Source organism: Nomia melanderi, chromosome 2 (assembly GCF_051020985.1).
Source record: "Nomia melanderi isolate GNS246 chromosome 2, iyNomMela1, whole genome shotgun sequence".
Taxonomy (NCBI): domain Eukaryota; kingdom Metazoa; phylum Arthropoda; class Insecta; order Hymenoptera; family Halictidae; genus Nomia; species Nomia melanderi.
In genome coordinates this window covers 19571897-19599079 of record NC_135000.1, presented here as the reverse complement: position 1 = coordinate 19599079, position 27183 = coordinate 19571897, and the positions used below count along the sequence as shown (strand labels likewise).

At 40.2% G+C, this 27183-nt stretch overlaps 1 protein-coding gene across 2 annotated transcripts in view; it reads left to right on the top strand.

The window, feature by feature from the left end:
* The window catches only part of cv-c (RhoGTPase activating protein), a 408937-nt gene that overhangs the window by 17446 nt on the left and 364308 nt on the right, over positions 1-27183 (top strand). For both annotated transcript variants that reach the window (XM_076374243.1, XM_031981540.2), the window contains exon 2: positions 17339-17578. In XM_076374243.1, the coding sequence (XP_076230358.1) occupies positions 17381-17578 (198 nt within the window). In that variant the 5' untranslated portion in view covers positions 17339-17380. The remainder of the gene's footprint in view (positions 1-17338; positions 17579-27183) is intronic.

The following is a 27183-nucleotide window of genomic DNA, read 5'->3' as shown; positions in this document are numbered from 1 at the left end:
TTATATCATTTATTATTAAAGGGACATTTTTATTTTTCATTTGTACATCACTGAAGAATTCTTCATTAAGTTCTTAAGTAGTAAACTGAAATCATTCTAAACCGTAAGTCATGATTCAATAATAACCCAGACATCACGTAACCGTTTCTCTATCACGCGGTATTTTTGAAATAGCTTTAATTCCTCCAGGAACACGTCAGGATAATAATACGTTATGTCCTACAACAGTATTCAATTAACGATAAAGACATAATAAGTACTGTAACTCGTCGTTATTATAACGAATCACTTATTACCGCCCTAAATGATGTCGACACACACCTTCTATTACGAAGTTGCGTGTCATTAGTTTAGAATTACACCAGGCATTGTGATGAAATAACAGTTACTTCAATTTCTGATCTCCTTGGCGATTAATTTTCAAGATCAAATGAATCAGCATCTCAATGGATCATTTGAACAATGAATTTCATTTCAATACTATAATACCCGGAATAATTCATTCTTCAAAATTCCAATTCCAAGTTATTAAAGTAAAAGGTCACCTCCTTTACAAACTCGCACAATTTGAAATCATTAATTTCTAAAGTTAAATTCACAATTAACAATCTCAATTCAAAAATAAAATTCAATATTTCTATCACAATCCGTTATAAATATTATCACTAGCTACAGTCAAAAGTTCCTCCTGATAAGTGCCAACTGACTAGATATTCATTCATTTCAACAATGAGATAATATTCCTTAGCTCTCAGAAAGCTGACAGAATGTCATAAATAACAACAACGGGTACTTCAATGATTAAACATTTGCACAGTACTTTAAACGAACGGATCTCAATGAAGAACTGGAAAGAACTTCTTGCTGCATGTGACAAAGCTAGCGAAATTCATAAAGCGAACTCGGTGCAGGTTCGTAGACCTCGCTAAGAGATAGGTAACCTTGCAAGGCCTTCTCGCAACCTCTCTCTCCCAGCAAGGAACCCGCTACAAGACATTCAATGGAAGGATACGAGAACTGGAAGGAACTCGACTGCCCAGGACGCTGGATGCTCGCGGTATTTAGCAGCTGTTAAATGGCTCTAAACAGCTCTCACGGAATGGCCAGTAGTTCCAAGCGTCTCCCCCTTTCTCTTTCTCCCGTCCGTTCGAAAGACGAGGAGGATCGCGTTGGCTCTTTCCACGTCGCCTCGCCCTAGTCACCGGCGATTACGCTAATTCCGTAACGTAACAGCTCGACGTGGCGAGATTCCAATTCCGTTGGAAATTCGAGCGAAGTATTATCATTATCGCTGGCCTGTTACCCTGGACTCGCGTTTACGACGGCACTCGTAAACTGTTATGTATTTCCGTTTTCCCTGGTCGCGCGCGCGCGGTCTTCCATCCGGGCAAAACGAGACCGAGCCAAGTTACTCTTCTCGCCATTCAGCCCTCGGAGTAGGTAAGCCGTGGAAGTCAAGATCATTAACAATCCTTTCCTTCAGGCATTCTTCGTCACGCTTTGCCGATCGATCAGATGCTCCGTTCGGGAGTGTGTGGTCTCTTTGTGTTTTACCGAGTTCTTGTTGCGCCGGCCGGGTAGACATGACTCACAGTTTATTAGAGATTCCGTTGAATGCACGGCAAAAAGGTAGCACGATGCTCCGCGTTCCCCGCGGCTTTTTGTCGCGAGCACCGCTCGACGCGAGTTACAAGTTAAACGCGGTGAAACCGGAAAAACTCAACGGTTGGTCGACATTCGGTCACGACGCTTAAGGAACCAGGAAGTTTCGAGTTTCGCGATCGATACGGCTGTTTCTCTTTCGATCTCGTTGAGATCTTTCGTGATCTGAAATGTTTGAGGCAATTTAAATATTCGTGATTTTCGAAGGGTTAATGTTTCAGATTTAGTCTATGTATTCTTTTTTATTTTGGAAATGTAAGTGGGTGAAAAATTATTACTTTAAACGTTAATAAAATTCATAGTGCAGGATTTTTTACAGATATATCTAACAGTAGAAAATGTCTGTGAAGCTAAAAGAGAAACAAGATTGTTGTTCACTGTTACCCTTCACCTTTTTTACCAAATATTTCAAACTGAACGCAGATTTGGCATAAGCTTCTTATGAATTTCTAAGGAAATTAATGAAAGAAGTTATAAATGAAATTGTTGGAGATTTTAGTGAATTATTATCTTAGATTTGAAAGTGAATTTAAAAGATGCAGATATAATTTGAAACTCTCACAGCGTAAAAGGTGGTTAATTCACGCTGCGTAGAGGTAGCGTCTGCAACGTCTGCGTTGCGCCCGTAACCCTTTGTAATTATCGGTCGTCATTATAATCGCGCTACTCGAGTTGACGCGATGATTACGGGGCACTGACGAAAGTAAATCTTAGGTGCGCGGCTACGGTGGCTACTGAACAACCCTGAGCAAGCCACACGGCCGAGTAGCGCACCAATTAAAGAAGTGACGGCCTGGCTTGCACGGAGTTATCGCGGCGAAGATTGAATTTTACGCGGTAATCAAGCTGCAAGCTTTTTGTCTTGGATGTGGTTCGCCCGACGTCCGGTGCCTCAACATCGAAGTTAATAGATTGAGTTCCACGTTTGTTCCGTGTGGTTTTGAACAGTTAATCCTCATTTTCGCGATCAGTTACAAGTGAATTAAATGTTTCACGCTTCTATACTCTAAATTCTTGGAGCAGGGCAAGAAGATTATTTGAGTTAATTCGTTCGAAATATTTTTAAATGCTCCGTTAAGTTGTATTACTATGAAATAGTTTTTGTGAGCTAAGATTTCTTATAGTTGATCAAGTTTAAAATTAATTTTATATTTCAATGAGTAAATAAGTGATAAATAAAAATCCCAAATATATTGAATATATCGACTACTGAACCTGTTAAACGACATACCATTATTTTCAAATATATTATGCCAATACTATATTTTGATAATATCCTAGGCTACAATATTTTACTTTCATTGAATGAAATATATCGTCAACAACAAAAAACGCAGTAATAAAGAAAACTGACCCAAAAAGTGCTCATAGATCAAAAGACCCTGATCATCTTGGAGATAGAATCTCCCACAACTTTCAATCGTTCGTGTGTCTCTGCCTTCAAACTACACACAAAGTATCAGTCTAAAGAATCGAAGCCAGTTTCGCGTTCTTCGGATACGTCAAAGTTTCCCGCAATTAAGGATATCGCGTATCGCATGATGATCAACATCCAGGCAGGGAGAAAGGATTAGAAAGAGAGAGAGTTCCAGCGACACATAACGGCACGCCTGCTTCCTGCCCGTATGTCGAAGAATGCCTGAACGCCACATAATAACGAAGTTTATCTCCGTAGTCCGGGTACCAGCCGGAATTGTAGTTCAGGTGATTAATTAGCCGAGGGAAGACGATTGTGACAGCGAGGTGTCTCGCTAGGGGAACGGGCATCACACAGGAATGGATATACCGTGTACCTCTAATTATTGTCGCTATCGCGGTATTTATCATTGGAGCGTTTGTAACGGATAGAGGTGGGGGGAGATCGGTGCATTTAATTCCAATTAGTCGCCGCGAACCGAAACCAGTTTTGAAACCGGCGAGGATCCTACTCGAAAGGAACTATTGCCTCTTATTCTCTCTACGAGATATCCTTCGCACGTGAGAGATACCGTGGAACCACGCACCGATTACTCCTCGCGCTGCTTCTTTTTTCGTCAAGCCACGCTGCCGCTGCCGCCGCCGCCACCTATCTTTTCCACCACTGTCGCGGTTATCGGCTGTTTCGTAATTTGAATAATTTATGGCGACGATAAGGATAGGAGTAGCGGTGCGCTTCGACGATCGTCGTAGGAAAGAATTTTCTCGTATGATCAACTGCTGCTACGTAGCCTTCTAGTCTTTGCGCCGCGCGGCCTTTTCAATGTTTCTCGCTTGAACGGATCGAGATATTTTTGAACGCCTGATTTTTCTCTTGTTTCCGATGTCGGTTGAATAATCTTGTCGATCTTGATTATTATTTGCTAGTGAATCAATGTTTTGTTGCTAAGTTTAGAGAGTTTAGGAGATAAAAGTTTATGTAACGAGATTTTCTGGGTAATGAAGGTACTTTGACGAGTCATATTTAATGAATTGTTGATACGATTCGAGTATGCTTAGACATTTCTTAAAAATTGAATTCAACTTGATTTAAAGTGTTAATGTTATTGTCATAATAATTGTAGATAGTATTTATATTCGATATAAAACAATCTTCGAGCACTTATAAAAATAATAAAAATAGAACAATCGGTGACATGTTTTGTATTATCACAGTAGGATAAACTATGTCAACCAATTATGTGCTCTTATCGTGATGAAAGAAGATAAGAATGATTAAACGATAAACAATGTTTCCGCAATAACATTTACTGTGAAAGTTCTCAATATTTTCAACCAATTCTATCTTTTTGAAATCTGTTTTATTACAAATACGGTTGTGTTATAAATATTTAAGAATATAAACCATCCTTTAACTGATTAATAGATTCGATAGAATAAAACTCTACTTTTTCCCAACTATCGCAGATGAATAATAGGAAGTTTTATTTTAATATACCAACATTTTTATTGAATGCGATTTACTATTAGTGCGCATTCTATTTAATATTATATAAAATACAAGTCTTCTGTGCCATGAAACTAAAGAAACCGATCGAGTTCAGGCCAGTGTAAGTCTCTAGGTTCCTGTGATTCGTTTCAGAAAGCCATGCCAATGGAAGCAGCCAATGTACCTGCCTCGCAGTGCCTTTCATTACTCAACAGAATGTACACAAACGTTTAACGAGTGTTAAACCCATAAAGGTGTTGCTGACACTATGAGTACGACGCCTCCGCTTCTTCGAGACGGGATATTCCGTTACTTTCTCAGAGTGGGGTTACGTAGCACGCATTGAACTAGATACGAGAACAGTTTCCTTTCATCGGCGAAAGAATTGTCTGTTTGGCAAGGGAATTAGAAACTGTTTAAGTGTCCTTTTATTTATTATACTACTTTTCGCACTGTTGAGTGGCCACTTTGGACAGGACAAACAAACCGAGCGTGACCAATGTTGGATTTCCAGAATTGGCGTTTAGAGTCTTTCAACGTTCCGAAGCTTTTAATCGGCTTTTAAGCATTGTTTGCTTTTATGTTAGAGTGCTGTGAACCAATCGATTTAGGCGATCCCTTGTATATCTCATTGTTTTACTTACAGCTACTGCTAACAGTAAGTGGTTTTACGTTGGATGGAATTCCTTTGTAAATCGAATGGTCTGGGCTTTACGTAGGAATTTTTAGAAATTCGATGAAATTTTGCAGTGTTTTGCGAAACGAAGACAGAATTATATGTAATATATTATTTTTTATTCAGAAATTCTTCCTTGAAATTCTTTTGGAACCCACATCCGGGAAGGATGAATGGATGTCCGATAAACTGGACTGATAATAGTACCGTGTAAATAGTGAACGTATTCTTTTTGGAGAGAAAAAAATCAGAGAAAAAGGAAATTAAATAAACATAATTTTTATACTATGCGTATGGTATCTATACTCCACCTGGAGTCAATATTTGAATAAAAACTCCTGAACTTGATAAAGAACGGCAAGTAACGGAAACCATTAAATGAATTGCACTTTGCCATGAAAATATTGGACACTTCCAAATTATTTAAATTCATTTGTAATGAATATGTTACATGCTCGATACATATTGGACATAGTTCCGCCTGTCCCAGACAAGATACCATAATGTTTTCCGTATTCATAAACTTTCCATGTTTACGAGTTTTATTCATGCCCATTGACTTTCATGACTTGCAAAAGGGAAACCTCGTCAGTATTGTAATTTTTCAACAAGACTGGAATAATTCTTTCGAAATTACAATAACTAAATATTGTAAGCAGTGCACCATACTCTAACTCTCGTGTGTCACTGAGGTCAACTTGCTCCGAAACGAAATTAGTATTTTCCATTACATTCTTTACAGAAATGTATAAATAAATTTAGCACCAATAATTTATACAATTACCATTGAACTGTTATTAATTTTCTCCCTCGATCACAACTTACCTTTCATCCGGTTTCATGCATAAAGCATTACAATAGCATTACGAATGAAACAAAAACACGAAATTTCCTAACCATCCCAATTCCGATAGAAATCACCTTCAATTCCCTGTTATCTTGCGTTTCATCCGCAAGAACGTCTAAACAAACGGCAGAAATGGCTTCCCGATGAAATCAACTCAACCGTGATAATATCAGCGACGAATGACAAACAGAGTCCCGTTACGCATTCGCATAGACCGAACGGGCCGAAATAAAAACGCGACAATGCACGCGTAATTTAATCTCGCGCGATGGCGCCAACCGGGGCCCGCCTAATTGTCTATCGTCGTATTATTCCCGCGGGAAGGGGGTGCCCGTCGTCTGCTCGATTGTATCGCGTGGTGCGTATATAAATATGGAAAAGACGTTTTGTACTTCCCCGTCGCTCGACCGGACTCTCCTTCCAATAATTTGTTTTGCAAACGAGCCTTAAGGTGTGCGATAAGCATGACTGGTCGATGAAGCTTGTCATGCGGATTCGCGTCGCGCGTCTCGTCTCTGTCTCGCCGTGCCCGGTTCTCTCGCTCCTCCGCTTCCGTTTTCTCTTGTTCTCCTTCGCGTGTGCACGCTTTATGTGTACCAACCTGTCGAATTGGTTGCAGCTCGACTTGTCCTCTCGGTCGGAAGGACGACGGGATGGTATCCCCACCGCAGAGATATACGCTCTCGGATCGTTCCTTCCCCCCTTTTTTTCGTTTCCTTCGCGTGGGTGATTGATCGACGACCCTGCACGCTAGCTCACCCCTACCGATGCATCTTTGCACGGTGCTTTGACCGCGGCACTGATGACTTATTGCTCGGACACCCGCGTAGATACTCGTGGGATACCTAGGCGCATACAAATACAAGAAATCCATTGCCGCAGTCGCCACGCGAGGGCCTGTTAGTGTGATCATAAACAGGTGTCGACATAATTCTGCGTTCCTTTCATTGGCTCACGGCTCGCTTCTGTTTTCTCCCCTTTCATTCGCTTATCGTTGTCCTTCTCTGTCTCTCTTTCTCTCGCAATGCTGACTGCTGGATCGAAGGTATGCTTGATTATCGTCAGCCTGGCTCTATGATGCCGTTGGCGTGGCAGCGTGGTTGTTAAAGGTTCGAAAGTGTGGGATTGTGAAGAGGGAATATGTACCATATCATTCAGCTTATGTATTTATGGTAACGCGTGTTTTAGAGAGAACGAGGATATTGTATTTTCAAATATTTTGTTAATTGTTGGAAAGATGATGTCCCTTTACTTAATTGATTGTGTTTGTTGGAGAGTCATTCCTTTGTAATGTATTATTGTTATATGAAAATTATAAATATGATTTGTCATTTTAACATTTATTTGATTGTTAAATTGATCGTTAAGTTTATTGTTAAGTTTTTTGTGGAATTATTAATTTAGTAGTGTAAATACGAGTTTCAGAATCGTTGAATTTTAGAAATGACTCATTGTATTTTTCGTTTAGTTATGCATTCATACAACAGATAACAAAGAAGTTCGCCTAATGTTCAATTTCTCATTAGCTGGCAAATGTATTGTTCGATCTTAATCTTCCCTAACCTTGACGAAATCTTTAAGAAGTAACTTAGTAATCATAAGATTTATTATATATATATAGCCCATCAAGTAAATGGAAATGCTATTAAGGCGAGGAAAACCCTAACTACCTTTACGGTCTGTTGTCTTAGGTTACCCAGTTATTTCGTAGCACTATACTCCAAAGGATAATCCGATAGAAACAGGCACCCTAATTACGGTAAAGTCCGGATTAGTACACTCCCTTAACCCCAGATTACCGACACCAGGATTGCCATAATAATCTTCTATTATTATCTCATTTCCTACTGATTTCAAATATTTACGACTACAAATCTTACTTATCTTCAAATATTTCACAAAAGGAACATATTCCATTAACACATTCGCTATCAGCGTTTATTCCGGTGATGGTCTTCTCAGTTATAATATGTTATTCAATCCAATAAATCTTCTAAACAAACTATTGAAAAAATGAAACTGAAACGAGTCATTGAGTACCTGAATATAATGCCGTACCTTATAACTCCAAATAACAATATCTATAGGATTAATTTCATTTTCTTTATGTAAAATATAAAAATATTACGCCCATCACAAATATGCGACGCTGGTAGCGAATGTGTTAAACAAGGCACAACATCTACGACTGCAATCAGCGAACGCGTCAACCAAATCAAAACAGACGCAAACAAAGCGTTAGCGCAAAGACGATCGGGTTTCATCAATCGGATCGCCGGCAAACTCGATCCTCAATGTCATCGCGAGCGATTTCGCTCGTTGTCCGTGCTGAAACCGACGCGATGCGACGCCTTTACCTAAAGGCAGGAATATGAATGTCCGCCGCACGGATTTATCGTCTCGACCTATGCAACGTTAATGACGACGACACAAAAATGCCGGCCCACCGGGCTGAAACCGGATCATAATGCAGCATAGAAAGGGTCCCCGAAGTCTCCCGGAGCTTCATTCCGCGCCGGCGGACATGTCGCCGCGCGGTACGTGGAACCGCGGCGGTTTCTTATCAGCCGGATTTACGATTTCGATTAGCGCGTACCCGACGTGTCCGCCTTCCTGGTGGCGTGGAGGCACTAAAAACAATTATCGCCAATATATTCGCCCGGCGCGGCGCTGCCTGGCGCGGACGAGCGAAAACGACCGAGGAAGACCACCGTTCATCGTCTCCCGGCTCGCAGTCCGGTTCCTCGTGGCGTCCCCGGACCCTGCCGCCTTCCGTGTGACGCATTGTGTGCAGTTTATCTTTGCGCCGAGCCGGCCGGCCGACCAGGCCACCAGGAAAGACCGTCGAAGTTACGTAAGGTTAATTGTGGTTGCCGGGGCTCGCTCGCTCACCCTCATCTCCGCCCCGGTGTGCAACCTGCGCGGGATGCGTGTCTCGCGTGCGTGCATCAATGCCGATCGTTATCACGGGACCTTGCTCGCGAGGACATTGATATTTTACGCAACGCCTCGCGTGACCACCGACCCAGCCCTCCTCCGCTGACGATGCTCTCCCCTCCGTTAGGCTAACGTTTTCTGATCTTGCGGTATTAGGTGATTCATGACACGAATACCGTGTTTAGATTTTGATAAGGAATGTGGCTGTGGTATTTTGGGTTTTGACTTTCTGGGTGGATGTTTGGATTTTTAAGGTGGATTTTTAGATTTTTCGGGAAATGTTTCTGTGAATGCGGCTACATCTGGTTTTAAAGTTGGCCTTATGGTGAATGTCGAGTTTGATGGATTTTGTATTGTAAACATTCAAATTGAATTGTAATGAGTATGACTCTTTGAGATATTGAGTTGTGACACGTGGTAACTCTTAACGTAAGGTATTCGAGCTTTCGGTGGTTCTTTCTGTATAAATTGATGTAAGTTAAACATAACGATATAGCTACCAGTCAGAGTATACTGAACTATCAAAGAATTGTTCGGTAACGTTTCAAGTTGTTCGAATAAGAGTAAGGACTTGTTAAATACTTACGAGATTTCTCTATTGCTTGTTGGGTTCCAGCCAACCTTCATGGACATCTACATATTCATTTGTCGACTTCAGAATATGTTGCTCCCTGACGCGGCTTACATAAATCTTGTCAGGGCCTGCATGAAGTATTCTTCCCGGGATCTGAATTTGTGAACCACACGGGTCGTAATTGTAATGGGACAATGACCTGCGAAATGTATTTTTCGGTCTGTGTCTTGTATCCATTTCGTATCTTAAAAGATAATCAATGCATTTACGAGAAAACGTTTATAAAATCGTTAATGTTATTAGTATCGTTCATCACGTCATACATTATTTAGTGAATTAAGTTCTTCATCATGCAAGAATGTGATAGCAAAGACGCTTATCCCATGTAATCAATCTTCCTTTCATATATGTGCATCAAAATCTCACTACTTTATTGCTGTGATGATAATGATATAATAAAACATGCAAAAAATACTCTATTTCCTCCCTGTAAACTCACCGTGACGAACTCTTTATAATCGCATCTTCATCACCATTATGTCATGGTGTTAGCTGATAATAGATTGCATAGTAATGAGCGAGTGGGCGGGAACGGGACAGTTGCGAGCCGCTAGCTAATGAAACAATCACAAAATCACGTTCACTACCGCCTAGAATCACGTTACGAATTTCTAGGGTCATTATACCCGGTGGGATATATTTCGCAAGTGATTATAAATATTCAAATAGAAACGTTTAAACAAGAAATCCCAGTGGATTAACTGCTCCTAAATCCCATGCCATTAATATTTAAATTAAACTTAAGAAACATTACGTCCTTAAGACAACTGCCTTCTATTTACAAATTTTAAATCACATTAATGCCTACAGTTACTAGCAACAATCATTCACGTAGTTTCTATTAAAAACTTAAATTTTCAATTTAGAAAATGTATATTGGACGTGCATGCTACTGTTGAGATAATGATACCATTTTAACGTGCAGAAAAGCATACAAGATAATACAGTTACATTCGAATTACAATAAACCCGTCGTTAAATTATCGAACCCACTAAAAGAGCCATTGTGGAGTAATAACTGAAAGTATTTGCCCGATCATAATTAAAAAAGGAAAAAGGTTCTAAGAATCCATTATATTCAGCTCGGGATAACGAACGATGGTAATTCAGAGTGTCGTGTTGCTAATAATAGAGCCCGCGTTATCCACGTGTCCATCCAGCCACGGATATTATTACCGATTTCGTGACAGAAACTTTCCTCGGCATAATGGACACTTGCCGGGGCGTTACGAGGCCTGCGCCGCGTCGCGCGCGTGACTTTATGAACGCAGAAGGCCGTGGAAAATGGGTTCGGTCATGTTTATGTTCCCCTTAAAATTCGACGATCGGTTTTACGCCGCGTGATTAACATACTTCAATGTATCGTAAACGTGCCGATAGAATGCAATAAAGGAGGTTCTCGCGTGCGGCGAAATAAATAACAGAGCGTCGCGTTACGTCGGGTGCAATTGATTTCCTATGCGGAACCGAACCGTTAAAACTCGACCGATCGTTCCGACGCGATTACCATGTTCCGCGTTGGTTGTAAATACACCGGCCTTTAATATCATTGATTCGCATAAGTACTCGCGTCGATAATCGTCGAGCAGGAACATAGCGGCGCATTTTAATGAAATTAATGCGTGGCATTCAGGTGGCGACCGAACACCGGAAACTAATATACGATCTGTCTTCTTCATTTTTGCAACCATATATTCTTCTTCCATGTCCCGTCTTCGTAGGAAATGTTTCAAATAGAATTTAACAAAAATTGACGATTCTCAAACTCCTCGTGTAGAATCATATCTTAGATCTTCGAATTATCGTCGTCATTGAAGTAGAAACATAATTTGCGTTTTGCAATGCGAAGGTATAATAAAATCTTCTAAATCCAAATAATAAAATCCATAATAAAATCTGAAAAAAGAGGGAAAGATTTTGCGTTCGACCATGATTTCGTCATCGTTAAAAACAGTTTTTCTGTGTCATCAAAAGTAACGGAAATATTCGGGGTGTTCAAGATAAATTTACAGGGGACAGCCCATTCCATCCAGGCATAATCGTCAGGGAGAACGAAACTCGGAGGGCTGGGCAATTTAATCGGGCCGTCGCGTTATTTCTGCGCGGTAACGCGCAGTAGAGTTTCTGATTTAACGTCCGCCTCAATACGGATCCCTTTTAGCCGGTCGCGGGCCGAGAAAAATCTCAGGGAGGTGTGTGCGACGCGACGAAGCCGCGAAACGCGGCGATCTTACAAGCGGTGAATGACTTCCCGTGTCCAGTGCCCGCTGAAATCCAGCGGATTTGCATCGGAACGACAAGTTTATTCGTCCAGCGTCTCGTAATCTACTTATTAACGGGCGCAAAGTGTCTACGCTCTCTTTTTATTCCCTTTCGCGCGATTCCCCCGTGAAAATATAAACGTTTCCACCCAGGGTCGCGTTAACGAACGCGATCATTTGTCGGTGGTGGTTTTTACCGGGCGGCCACTCCGCGCGCGCACGCTACCATGAATCGAGAGCGGAATTACTGTCGTGTCCGCTTGACAATGTCGGCGTAGGACGTGGGAATTTGTGGCTGGCGATAGGTCAGCAATGAACGCCATGCCACCCATTTAAATAGCCTCGATAGAGGTATCGCAGCTCAAGTTGCATCTCACCGCAATATTTCGTCGTGGAAAGTGCGGGGACTAGATTTCGTTACGGTTTTTTCCGTCTTTTACGACGCGCATTATCGCGCCAGGACGGAAATTCCCAATAAAATGTGGATATAATTAGACTGCGACCCGCGTGTGTTTGTATACAGTATGAATTTATTTATATACTGTATGTATTTATGGTAAGTACGACCAAGTGAAACGTCGTGAAATCGAACTTTTCAGTTTGGCATAATGGAGAGCCTAATTGTTTCGACGCCCACGGAACAGATTGTTGAGAAACAAGATTTCTATTTAATGCTTCTTTCTCATTAGTATAACTTTATGGGGGTGTTAGGAATCAGATTATACTAATGGCTTGAAATATCAAATTGCCCTTAGAAATGCTATAAATTTAATGTATTATCTACAGAACATAGAAGCCTAATATATTTTCAACCTTTAACTCTATACCAATACTCTAATTCTACACTCTTTCTCCAAAGAAAAATTCGCATCACAAAAAAGTGACAGCAAAAGGAAAAGTTTTAATGGAATTAGGCATCAAGTTTTTTTCGCATGACACTCTTACAGAAAGTTTCATTGAAATCGACGTCTACCAAACGATGTTCCCTCGTGCCAGTAGAAAGTCCCCATCCCCTACGGTCCACGAGTGGCGTATTAACGTATAAATCGGCCGTGCGTCGAGAGTGTATACGAGAATTTCAAAACGCGGGTTACCGATCGACCTATCACGCACGCGAGCCATCGAAATAAGTGGGTCATTAGTTAACCCACTATGCCCCAAACGGGCGAACGGAACGAACGTTCCACCGTGGAATTCTCGTCCAGCGTATGAAGTTGTAGAACGCGTGAAATCTCTTCATCGAGGGATGGGCAGGGGAGGGAGGGCGTCGGGACGAAAGTGGCGAAGGCAATTTGGCCCGGGCCTGGCCGGCGTTCGTCGCCGTTAATTGCCAAAAACCGCTATCCAATCTCTTGTCTCAATTGGCTTCTCGGTTTCACGAGAAAACGGTAGTCAGTCGGTGAAATTCCAGCCGACGACTGCCTGTCACCGGTGGCCGGCGTGGGACGTGGGAATTTGTGGATCGCGATAGGCCGGGCGGGGAGGGGGACGTCCAGAATGCCTCGTAAATAGCTTCGATACCGATGCCTCGCGGTATCGATACCTCAACCCCGATCAAGTGCCACTCCTGGTCGCCGCGGTGGACACGGCCAGTTAGTTCGACTGAATTAAACGGGCCGCTCCGCTCGGGACGTGTGTCGTTCCTTATCAGCTGGAAATTATTGCGGGTAATATACTTCGGTTCCTGCCCTCCATCGACGCACGTTGAAATTCGCACCAAACCGTTTCGCGGGTCGCAGGTTAATTGCAGATATGTTCGGCTACGTTGCGACGGAATGGCGCCCGGAAATACCGAAGTTGTTTGTTCGATTCGAATGTCAGTTGTTTCCATTGTTTCCTTTTACCGTTCTTTTCCCTGTGGTTTTCGAGTATGGAGGTTAACTTTTGAGACCTTGTGAGTTTCTGGAAGATGAAGTTTTATTGTCGAGTTCTTTATAACTTTATTTATGCCTGGTGATATTGAGGGGGGATATATGTAGTTAAGATGAGTGTCAAGTGCAAACATTGATTGAAATGAGATTGCGATGGACGTGAATAGGGTGATTAATTAAAAACTCCTAACATAAAGGTATGTTACTTGCGAATTATAAAACTGTTAAATGATAAACAAATATTCGCAGTTACGAGTGATAGTTTAATTAACTTTGGAACAAACAATGCGGCTGACAAGAACGTTCAGTTTTAGGTCAAATTTACTCCAGTTATGCGAGATATCCCTCGTGTAGCGCACACCTGTCAACGCACGTGCAATTTTCTCGGGTCTGACGTAATGTTTACAGAGTTTTTCTATGTGCAGCGTTCCATCACTTGTTCGAATGCTTTTGTTACCCGCTGCGCGTTTATATAACTATACCGCCGTGGCACGAGCAATAAAGTGCGTCGATAACATTCGATCACGAAATTTAGGAACGCCCCGCGAGAGCTTGCGTCGATTTGAAACTGACACGCTAATCGTATTCGCGCTAATAAATCAACGTCGATCGGGAAACTGGTCTATAAAACCGGCGAGCCGGCGGCACTCGGACGTGTGTTTTGACTATTGCGTAAAAATTAATTAAATACCGATCTCGTGCGCCGCCGTCAGAGATAGTTAACAGGCGACGCGAGCCGGCTGACAGATATACAGCATTGGACGCGTGGCTAATCACGGATTTGCGAAATTGATTCGAGCACGGGCCCCGTTTCAACCGGCTCGCGTTCGCGGAGGTTTGTAATTATACGGACGGATTTTCCGTTTTTCAATGTCTCAATTGTCAGGACGGTGTATCGGGTTACATGGTTCGCGTGACACGCCCGGACATTTTATGTTTACAAATTACTACTTTCTAACCGTGTTATTATTATTATTAGCGCCAGAACGCCGGCCGGGGCCAATTAAAAATGCCGATCAATTAATTTCACGGTACGGTGACGAAGTATAGTAATACGTTTATCATGTAGGTGGAAATGCCTGATACGAGTAATTTTATAATTTCATTTGCTTCCTGCGTTCACCTTTAACGACTGACACCGCTAACGGGACAACTTCTTTGACTGGTTATATCTTTATTGGTAGTGCTGTCGTTTTCGTGAATGTTTTCCGTTGAAAAATTAGTAAGTGACTAATATGCTAATCAATTTTTTGAAGAATTTTTAAGGTAAGATCTGTTATTAATTTATATTGCTTTGCGGTGGAGAGCCGCACTGTGGAAAGAAAATGGAATTGAATTAAGGAGATTCAATATTGAGTAAAAGAATTATTTTAAAGATTCTTCATTCTTTGGACGTAAATAATTCTCTTTGTGTCCTGGTACACAAATTTTCTTTTTTCGTAACTCAAATTTTTCTGATAATGTTATATATTTTTTTGTAATGAAGATCATTTTCTTAAGAAAAGCTTTCATTTAAGAAAACTAAAAATGTCCCCAACAGTTAAACAACCTCGATATATCATACTACTAATAGCCACCGAATAATTCTAGTATTCTATTAAACTGACCGTTAATTTCTGATGGCGATGCCTTAAAATCACTTCGTTCAATCAGCATCATCGTTCACCTGTGAAATCACCTGAGGTATTAAACAGCAACAGGTTACCGCGATCAGACATCCGGCGATTTTCTAATATTATGTCTGCGCCTCGCGAGACCGGGCTCGTGTTCTCATGCATGACTTTATTGTTGGCGAGCTCACTGAATGAAACGGCAATCGTATCATGTCCTATAAGTATCCCACTTGACTCGGCACAATCGATACACGATCTCGCGGTAGATCGGCCAGATCGTGATCCGACCGCTATGATAGAAACCTGTTGGCCCGTTGAACTTTGAAATGGTCGCAGAACTTGAGAAAATGTTGTTCCATTCACGAAGGAGCGTTCTCAGGCGAACGGTTCCACCGATGAAAATCGATAAAACCATAAAGACAGACATTTCACGAATGACAATGGTGATTTGGTTAAACCTCACGCTCCGTTCAGGTCGATTTAACTTGAAAGCGAACCTTTACTTTTCATCATATTCCTTGGTTTAGAAATACGCGAATTAACCCTTGAGAACCGTCGTCATAGGAAAACCCGTTAGCGTTATCATAGTTCTATGACAAGGTTATCGTTACTGATACGGTGAATAAACACCAAAAGAATTAATGTCATCAACCGTTACGTTTTTTAATAATATTGAAATAAAATTAGAATAATGTAAAACTTCGTCTATCAAGGCTGAATTGAAAGTCTTCAGACTACTGATTCGAAAGAAAGATTAAATTACGTAGAATTCAATTTGAATATTTCAATTTAAGGTAGATAGTAAGGAAATAGGGAAGCGATATAGAACTGTGGTCGGTGATTAATTTAACACGGTGGTACGATCAAGAGTTTAGAAGGGAAATTGGGTCCAAACTGCCGCGGTAATTTCAGATCGGGCTTCTCGCGTTTCGTCGGGAGAACTAATCTGCGAAATATAATTAGCCGCAGTGACTAACGCGAACGTTTCTGCTAAATTTAGCCAAATGCAATCATAACAGCGCAGGTGGCCATTTTACCCTTTTCAAGTGTTTGACAAGCAGGGATTATACGAGCGGCAGAGCGCGGATAGTGAGTCACACTAGGGCTAATTATAATCCTTTTGCCCGTAGGTATGCCCCTCCAGGTTTCCTTTTGTTCCGCTCCTTCGTCGTCTCAAACGTTAATTTGTATCTCTGCGATAATAATATTAATTACAGGTCTTTTTGAAGAACAAATACCGGTTGAAGAGGCTAGCCGGAGCCTTTTACGATTTGCTGAACACATAAATTATGGCATGATTAAGAACCCTTGTACACCTCTGAATCCCTCCCGAGAGTGATAAAACTGAACGTGATCAGTTTAATAGGATTTTAATTAATTAGATTAGAGAAATTGATAATTCCTTACATCAGTCGGTTGGAGAAATTATTTTCAACCCTTATATTATTCGGATGCCAATGTTTCCATCTTTAACTACACATTTTGTTATATTCTTTTAAAAATTTGATAAAACTGCATCGGAACACTGGTTTTTAACATTTATACGTCAAAATTTGTATTTTGGAAATAAGAAATTCGTATAAAAAGATTGTAACACTGGAGTTTAAACAAATGCAAATATTTCGTTTGCTAACGTAAGGACTACGTGAAGTTTGACCGGATTACCGATTAAATGTTGTGTCTGTATTATTCTTATCGCGAAATCGGAATCAATGGAGTTATTGAGTCTACGCAGTCATAGAACAGAAGCAGATATATTTGCGGCACAAAATGTAGATAGAGTAGAATGATGTAATTGCGATAACGAGTCCAGTGTCAGAGTTCGTAGAATTGGCCAACCGTTATCAGCGTCTCGTGGTTACTTACTTATTTAGTTACTTTCTTCGTTCCGTGCTGACTCACACTGAGCGGCGTGCGTTACTTCTGTTACAGGTGCACAAGAAAATGCGCGTAAGGTCAAGGTGACGGCAGAGCATGGAGACCATGCGAGACACTGGTGGGCTGCAGGTCGATGGCTCGAAGGGAAGTGTCGCGTCGAGCTTAAACACCTCGAAAACAGTGAATCAGTTGAAAATAGTGGAAAGTGGTGATGAAAGTGGCAAAGTTTTGAGTGAAAGTAAACGAGAAATGGATCCTTATAAGGAGCTAGAGCTGTATCTCGCCAAAGTCAACGTGAGTTTTTCATAAGTTCATTTTTACTTTATGAGCACAATTCTAGCGGACCGTTCTTTTTTCAAGCATTTCAAATTTTTATCTTCGAAACAAAAAATAAATTAGATAGAAATCTAAATAATAAAAACTTAAAGTTATATCCATATCGCAAGGACAAAATCGTCGCATAATTTAGAACGTACCGTTCTTATAATGAAGTCTTTTATGAAGAATGTACTACAGATTTCGATGAAAATTGTTTTTATGATAAAATGGCGCATATTAATGTGATTCGTGGAATGGAAGTAATTCTCTAAATGCCACAATATTGTTCTTCCGCGGATCGATCGTCAACTTGATCGATCCTTTCGCTGGAAGCAGTTCGTGCGATCCAAGCGGGTCCGAGCACGCACAACAAATTGAACATGACGCCACGATCGCCATGCGAGATTCCAAAACACGTTTCATCCATGACCGCCGTACGTTGCTTCGTTCCTCGTCTTCTTATTTCCACGTTTTCTTTTTTTTTAATTCTTCTTTTGCCTACCGCTGTACATCTGTTTTAGAGACCTCGACCACAAGACTAAATGACTCGAACGATACCCGAAACCGTGGGCCAGTTTCCACGTTTCTCTTTCAGCTTTCAACACCGCATTTCCATCGAATTTGATAACCGTTTCTCGGAATTAATTGATTCTTCGTGAAACGGAATTTTTTCGTCTCACTGCCCGTCAACAGCTTAGAATAACAGTAGTAGATTTTTAGTAATAGACAATAATTCTCGGAGAAGTGAAAATTCATCGCTGTATTCTGATTAATAAATTCATTACGCATCTACCTCCCATGTTTAAGCATTTATGATATGCAGTCATAAATTTCTAAAATGGAAGCAATCGTGTATATTAATAAATGTTAACAGTATTTATATTTGATATTCATTACAAGAAATTTCCAATCAACGGCGTGTCACGTGTAACAGGAAATTGTAACTTTCTTGCTTCGCTAATGGAGCAATATATATCCAATATTTTAAATTATCCTTCGACTTTTTGGTAACACAGATTTTTGATACAAACATTTTTATCCCGTTAATGATATTGCATACCAAGGAAAAATTCCTTAGACGTTAATAACATAGCGAACCGACGAAAAATTCCTTAAATATGATGTAAAACGGAAGTTCCCGTTATGTAAGTAATTTTTATCGGAAAGAATGTTTCCCGCGAGAATTAAACTGTGTTACAAAATTCCGAACAGTATATGTATACAAACATAGGGGAAAAAATTAATTACTTAATTTGTATTTATCGTCACACGTAAATCCACCATTACCGTGGTTGTACCATCAATTCCAGCTATAAAGGCGGCCGATAAATTCCATCGAAAAATCGATCTCGTTTCCAGTTTCGATCGTCGAGCGTGTCTCATAATTGCAAAAATATTATGGGCGACACGTTATCGGAGCGGAACCCATTGGTTCCCCCGTGTTCCCTCTTACTCTCGTCACGGCGCGCCGGTGCCTAAATTAGTACACCTGTACCGGATTCTCGAATCGTGGAATTAAATGGTTACTCCCGGCTCGGTCAGAGCGTAAAAAGAAATAATGAGAGAGAGGGGGGAGGGGGGAGGGGAAGGGCAGAAAGAAAAGTGAGCGAGCGGGAAAAAATGAAAGAAAACGCGACCGGTTCTGATTCGCGAGTCAAAAGCTTGTACATTGGCCGCGTACACAGGATTCCCGGCGCAATTATTTCTTGCGGAGCGTGTCGGTGCGTCGATGTACCCGTCTAAGCGGTGTATACCGACTGCATCGCCGATGCACTGGTGCATGTCGATGCAGCGCGAGCATCGAGCCGATATTTGCGCCGCGCAAACAGAGGATTCCGATCTGCGAACAGGGCGGACGTGTCGGTGCACGGCGGAATGGTGGTTCTAAAAACGTGTCGACGCGGAAACAGTCTGTCATCCTCCCACCATTCCCGCGGTGTTACGTGACTCAGAATTATCCGACGGTCTGGTTCCTTTGTTTCGTCCTGCCTTGGTTGCTGGGTGTCCTCGTTACAGGCTGGCCGAGGAATCTGAAACGAATTTGGATTTAACTCTTCAAGGACCGCAAAGAAAGCTAGTTAACTATTAACCACGGAAGATGATTAGAAGAAATAGTGTTTATATATTTTTCTTGTTTGTTTACTGATTAAATATATAGCATTGATTCTGAAGGATAATTTAGATGATTGGTAAAAGACTTTTCGAGAGACGTAAATATCGAAGTCGGTCTAGACTTCTGTAGACTTATAAGGGTTGCAGAAATTACTGGTTTCAATAATTATTACTGAAATATTTTATTTATTTTGAAATACATTTTTTACTTAAAATAAGAAAGTTTAGATTTGATATTCTGGATTTAATTAGCGTGGAAATATAATAAATAGAATACTTCATTTCTGGTGCAAATTGATAAACATATTAGATATGGCAGGTAATTGCTATTTATTCTTGATCTAAGCTGCTTCCTAGTTTCCTAGAAAGTCGCAAGTCTGAACGATCTAAACAAGTCAAATATACTGAAAACCAGCGGTCTTCGAAACTCCAATAAACTCGGAGGTTGACTCTAAATTCAGCGCACGTGGAACGGGTTTCCTCGATCGTTTCGAACTTTGGATCCTGTGTTGATAAACGCCGATGTGAATTCGTCGAAACGGATACATCGGTCGGTTCTTCTCGCGACGAGTATTCCGTTTACGCCCGCGGGTTCCCAGACACTTCGATGAACCGACCTTGTCGTCAACCACCACGCTCGAGGGGTGCTCAACGGTCACCAACCAATTAATTTGACCGATTAATTCCGCACTGGGAATTACTTTCATTAATTAATTGTCTGCCAAGTTCGAACGAACCTTGTATCATTCAGTAGTGTTCGAGTCGCGCGCGAGCTGAGGGACTTGCGCAGCCATTAATCATTTTAATTAGTTCGTTAACTGGTAGCTTTGGCGGAGCAGTTAATTAAAGGGCAGATCAATTAACTGTGTGCGAAAACACGTTCCCCTGTTTTGAGGCACGTCCTCTGCTTCTTGGTCCTCTCCGCCGTAACGTTAGTTGATTGTACGTTAACCGTTCGGAAGTGTTGTGTAACGCGTAACGAGGGTGGGTTATGAAATAGGCAGCACCAGATACGACGAAGATGAAAAATAACTGTTCCGAGTACCTCGTAAATATTACAAAGTACGTTTATTGAGATTGTGCACGACTTATATTACCAATAAATACATTTCTATAACAATCGTCCACTAAAGAAAATAAGTAATTGATCAAACACTAGTTTTAAAAAACTTGTCAATTTAATGAATATCGAATTTTACAAAAATTACTTAGTAAAGAATCTATTTTTAAGCCTCTAACCTTTTGCATTCCAATAGTCACTTGATTCGGCACATGCAAACTTATAAAATTTAATATTTAACGCTAAGCTTCGTATAATGCATCGATATGTGGAATATTGAATAAAACAACTGTGCTCCCTAATCTATTCACACTGTGTCTTCAAGTTCCTTCCAAAGGTATAAGTGTTCGTAAACCTAACGTTAAACACAATCAGTTTTTCGCCTGCATCCTCTATATCTTGAAACAATAAAACGACCGTTTTCTTGAGATGCATTTAGCCAAGAGTACGTACAGCTTGTCCCATTAATTTCGTCTGTTGAACGTAACCGCTTAATTAATTACCCGCGAAGCAATTAATTCTGTCGGGTCAGTTAGCTAAAGAAGACGTATGTGCCGGGACTACAAAGAGTTGTCTATCGTGCGAATAGGAAAAAAGGGTTAACGACGCAGTTCTGCGTCACTCTGTTAAGAAAAAAAGGCCGACGTTCACGCGATCAACGAGCAAGCTGAGTAGCAGATGACTCGGGCGGATCTCTTTTCTGCCATCCGCCGTGTTTTTTTGTGCCCAGTGACACGTACTTTTTGCTCTTTCCACCGATCGTGCGAACCGGAGGACCCCGTTGAGCAACCAGAAACACTAGAGGCACACGAGTCATTTTTATTCGCGACCGTTTCTGGCCTTTGACCTGTTCTCCCTTCGCGCCTCGCTCGGAATAACCGAGTTCGGTGGATCGAGTGAGACCGGGCCGGGACCACGGAGCCACTTGATCGTTCCCGGCCATCGAAAAACGCAATAGGATTGAAGGCTGATCTCTATTCGGCAGCTACTTGACTGAGAATAACCTTGACCAAATCTCTCGATGCCTGGTTCCGCTGTGTGAAAGATGCGGTATTTTTGACTGTTGGTACTGTCTAACGATAAACCACTCCAGAGACGAACGTTTGCAACGATCCACTTGTCGATGCTATCACCGTTATAAATATTTGAAGCTGGGGCTAATTCTGTAGCGAATAATGGGGCTGCGCGAGCGATTGATCGGTGACACTGAACATTTAGATTTTGCATTAAGTGTTCCTGTTGTAGTTAGCTATTGAGTTTTGTCAATAATTCGATTTATATTGATTATTCTTACTGGAAGATTTATTATATTTATGATGACCTAATTCTTAACTCGAGAAAATGAATGATATTGTTTCATTTATCTTACAAGAAAAACCTATAAAATATTTTCAAATCATAAACTGATTCACAGTTAAAAAATCCTTAATTGTTACGTATATCGAATCATTTCTCTCTTTTTAGAATCGTTACCTTCTTAAACTGGTCAATTTTATCTCTTTAATTACTTCCTTTTAAATTGTTTACATGAATGAAAACGATTAAACTCCTTTCTAACGTGGTATACTGAAAAGAGAAGCCTATTAATAAACTTCCGGTCTGCAGTGTGTTAAATAACACCGAAAGCGGTCGATCAGCAACATGTCTACCCAACGTGCGGCAAGTGTCAAGAATCTCGCGTTGCAACGCTGAAACGTTGTCCACGGTAAATTAATTAAGCGGTGACTGGCGCAATCGGTGGTGAAACAATGTTGACGCTGGCACAAAGATTGTCCACCCGGGGAATGTCGTTCATTGTGCCCTGGCGATCGGCTTCTATTATTCCTACGCAATTTACGCCTCCATAAATGCAACTGAACTACCCGTTCGTCTGTAACCGCGTGGGAGGGACAAACCGTGTAACAGATTGCTCGGAACCCCGATCACTGGCTCGGGATTATTGCTTAATGATCGTATGTCGCGGGGAAATGCCTGTGGTTGACGATCGACAGCCCGTTGCGAGACACGGCAGCTTCTGTGGCGTTCACCTGTGCCAGGTGAGTCAGTAGGTCGCCGAAAGTGATCTCACTTTTTATTGCCCTACGCGGGCACACCGGTTGAAATATCTTGCGGCGTGTTGTGCCCTGCGAACGGTGCTCGCATTACCCACGCGAAACACTGCAACGAAAATGATTCTTTTTTTCGTCCGGACATTCTTGCGCTATGAAATAGAAACTTTTTGCATCAGCGATTATTTAGGGTATTTTATTAGGTTGAAGGACTTTGATGTATTCCAACTTTTTTGGTTTGTATTTTTATTTGTCTTTTGTTTGCATTTTAATATTCAATTAGATTCGCGATACTGAAGGGCTAAATTGAATGTAACAAATGTAAATACTGTTTGTTTTTTCTGTACGTTGAAATTGAATATTGTTGTTCTATTATGGATACTTATCTCCTTAACCTACGATTTCTTTGACAACTGTGCTCGATAAAACTAGTTTATCATTAACACTGTATTAGGATAAGAACGAAATTCAACCCTTATCCTATGTCTACGTTTATTTTGAAGGGTAATGGTTGGTAACAGAAAAGTAACATTCAATTCGTATTTAGGAAAAGTAAATAACATTTAGATCCTTCGAATTCAATTTAAATTTTTCATCGCGATCTTTCTCGTGATCTTCGAAATTTTTCATGAAATTTTTAATCCTGCAAGGAAGTGTTTTCTATGTTTGTAGTGATAACGACTACCTCTAAATTTGTATTGAAAAAAATGTGTTAAAAAATATATCACACCTTTTAATATTTTTCAGATATTATAGTATAACGTTTTAGAATAAAATATCAACATTTTTTCATCTTCATGTCGCTAGTTTCTAAATGAATGGTGACTTTTATGTGATTAATAAAAATTGTAGAAATCTCATAGTAATTTGGCTGTTCTGAAAAGATTTATGACGATCGATCTGGTATCACGTATAAATATCGATACACGTGCGGTTTTCATCTGATGAGGAAATCGATTGGTAGTAGTTGAAACGATAGGTTGTTACATCGAGCACGATACCCGCCGCATAATTTAGTTACACGTGAGTAGTACATCTTTCCTTGGTATACGCGTATCTGCCAGTGTTGCTGTGAATCGTTTGACCCTCGGTGATTAAATTACAAAATGATGACTGTTTTAGCTGTTTGGTGCTTCCTGTAACGGACATTTACATAACAAGGCTATTTAACTTGATCATTGTGACATTGAACATCTTTATAATGAAACTTCCGAGAATTTGCTGTAACATAAATCACCTTCGGGTTGCTATACTTTTTAAATATACTAATTCTAAATTTAGCACATCATAATCAAATATTTTATTAGTTTCATTGATTGAGTTTATTTTTATCTCCTGTACAATTTTTTTTAATTAGTTATCCGAATGTTATTGAAACTTTGATATGATCGATTTCGGTTTATAAATATTTATATTTTAGTTTATATATGTATAATAGATATTAATTGTATTATTTCTGCAGTAACGGTGATTACATCATCAATTGATCTGCTTATAGCAAAAAATCAACTTTCTAGTCAAAAGAATTTAGTTAATCAGTTACGTAATCTCCATTACTCTCAAGAACGGTTTATCACGAATTACATTAATTTAATTCAATTTACTTTGATTTTATTACGCCATAATAAAATATTCCTGTTTCCAACACACCAGGACATTCGCAATAACTCAATACACACATTGAATAGTTCATTTCACGCAGGAAATCGATTCCTAGATTGCTAAATGTGAGGAGATCGAAGTAATTTAAGTGGATTTCCGGTGTTCGCGTTACGAATCGACGCCGATTTCAGCAATGCCTACACTTTCGTATCGACTCTTGTTTTTACAGCGACGCATACTAATCCATTTATTAGAAATCTACCGTACGCCCCTGAAACGCGCGCGTGTTCCGATATCCGATGCAAACTGCGAACGTTACTGATGCAAACTGCAACCTGTTCGAAAATTTATCCGTGCCCCGTTCCTTTATTATCACGATCATTCGCGACCACGCATTTGCATATCATACAGTACAAGATGTCTCGCCTTTACGGCCGAGCCGAATAAAGATTTCGTTTGCGTCTAAAAACCAGCACTGTGCAGCGAGATTTCTTTCTTCGAAACTGAAGACCCAAGTTAATTAAATCACATTTTGCATTTTTATTTATTGCATCACTTATTGGTTACGACACAACGTAAAATACAGAACACAGTACAAAGATGATTGAGCGGCACTGTAAACTGTTTCACTTGAATACTACGCACTTTTCGCCATTTTAAACTCTAGTGCACACACACACACACAATTGTGGTTCATTAAAAAAATGAAATAAACTCTTGTTTCTTATTACATTTTTTATTACTGCAACACATATTGATTCAGTACCACCAGTTTATAAATATTACAATAAGGTAAACAAATGTTTTTGTTTCAATTAGAATGTTAAAGATTTAACAAACATTCACACACTTTTTACCTTCGAATTAAAACCAATAACAACTAACATGATTTTTCTTGATTTCTCTTTCTAAAAAAAAAACCAGTAAATTTAAAGTTCCTCAGTCTCGAAATTTCGTTGAAAATCCATTTACTTTTCTATAGATCGTATCTTCCAGAGAAAAGAATTCCTTTCAAGGAGAATCAATTTGGTATTTACAACCCTTGTTTGTGATAAGGAACCGGATACCCCGTTGACAATACGACACATCGGAACGTAGCCTGCTGAAAATTTTCAAGCGATTTCAACACAAATCTACGGTTATTTACGATTCCGCTTTAATGTAAATACATTTCACACCCGCGGACGCGCGGTGCCAGTATACACGATGGGTCTGCGCGGTGCTCGAGGTTGCGGATAATAATCAGAACGGAACGCGGCGACCTGAAGCGTAAACGCAAACGCTGACTGCAGTTCTCGCGCGGGAACGCTCTATCTGCATAGCTATCTTCTGATCTCGGTAACGCGTACGCGTACCGCGTGCACGCGGACGGATTCGAGCACGGAATAAATTCGTAGTCCGACGTCTCGACGGCTGATTGAAATTTTAAGCCGTCGAACGAGGCCGGATTATGGGAACCGATTGCGAGGACGTGGTTAGGCATCGATAGGAACTCGTTGCGGCCGCTGTTATGACCGCGCCGCTTAAATGCAATTAACTATAGCCCTCTGCTGCATCGAGGTGGACTGGGCATTGAACTTTATTGCGATCGCCCCATCGCGCTTTAAAGATCCCGCGTGTGATCGCTGTATCAATTGCAATTACGTGTTGCCTTAATGTTCATGCTTCGTGAATTTTAAGCATTATTAATTTCCATAGAATGGCGCCAGCTATGCGTGTGTATACGCATTGTTCTTTTATTTGAATCGAAAGGGTGTTCCGTTGGGAAATATTTGTATTTCATTAGTCTTTCAGGTAATTGTGTAGTAAGGTTGGAAGTAGTAGTTTTATAATAGTGTGGGTTTGATTTTATATTAATGAAGATTATTTTTAAGCATTGAGGATATTTTACTGTGGACTTGTATATTTTTATTAAGTAGCAGGTGATAGAGTAGTGGTTGGTTCTGTATCGAGCTGGACATTCTATATTGTTCACATGGTGTTTATCATTACTATTTTTTATTTTCGGTTTCATCAAGGCATGGAAATATGATAATATAATGTGTAATATAAATGTTAGGGACTTAGAAAATTTAGTTTTCAATGATAAATTTGATTTGATACTTTTTTTTTAATATTTACGTGATATATCGTTGTTGTGTGTCGCGATATTAAAAGTCAGCCCAATGTGTTCAAATTTAAAGTAAATACTTATTGAAGATAATCCTCTCGGCACAGTCTGAGGCACATAGTGTTTTATTAATTGCATCGATTAAAATCAGCCCGGATTAACTGAGGTCTTTAATATCTAGATGGCGAAGCAGATGTTTCTTTAACTTCCAGCTGGCATTTATAGTTAGACGACATAAATACCCTTTTACATTTCAATTTGTACACACTATTATTCTTTTATTGAGCAATAGTGATCGGTTTACACTATCCTGTATTTGTTATTTGCCTTGCAACATCTAAATATCACTGTCATTTTGTTTATTCATCTTCAAATTATAGTATTTTATTGATATAATTGCATTTAATATTTTGCATTTATATTCCTTTGTATTCCTTTACATTCCTCACACCCCTTACCTGTGCCCTTACATACACGCAGATTAATTAATATCAACAAAATGAGCCCTGCTGCGTTCTTCGAGTCTTCTTTCACCCAATCATGCTTTCATCTTCTTAACACCATTTTATTTGTTCACCTACCATTTATTTATTCACGTTTTAATTTTATCAAGGGTACTTTGCAATTCGAGAATAGCACAAGAAAACGA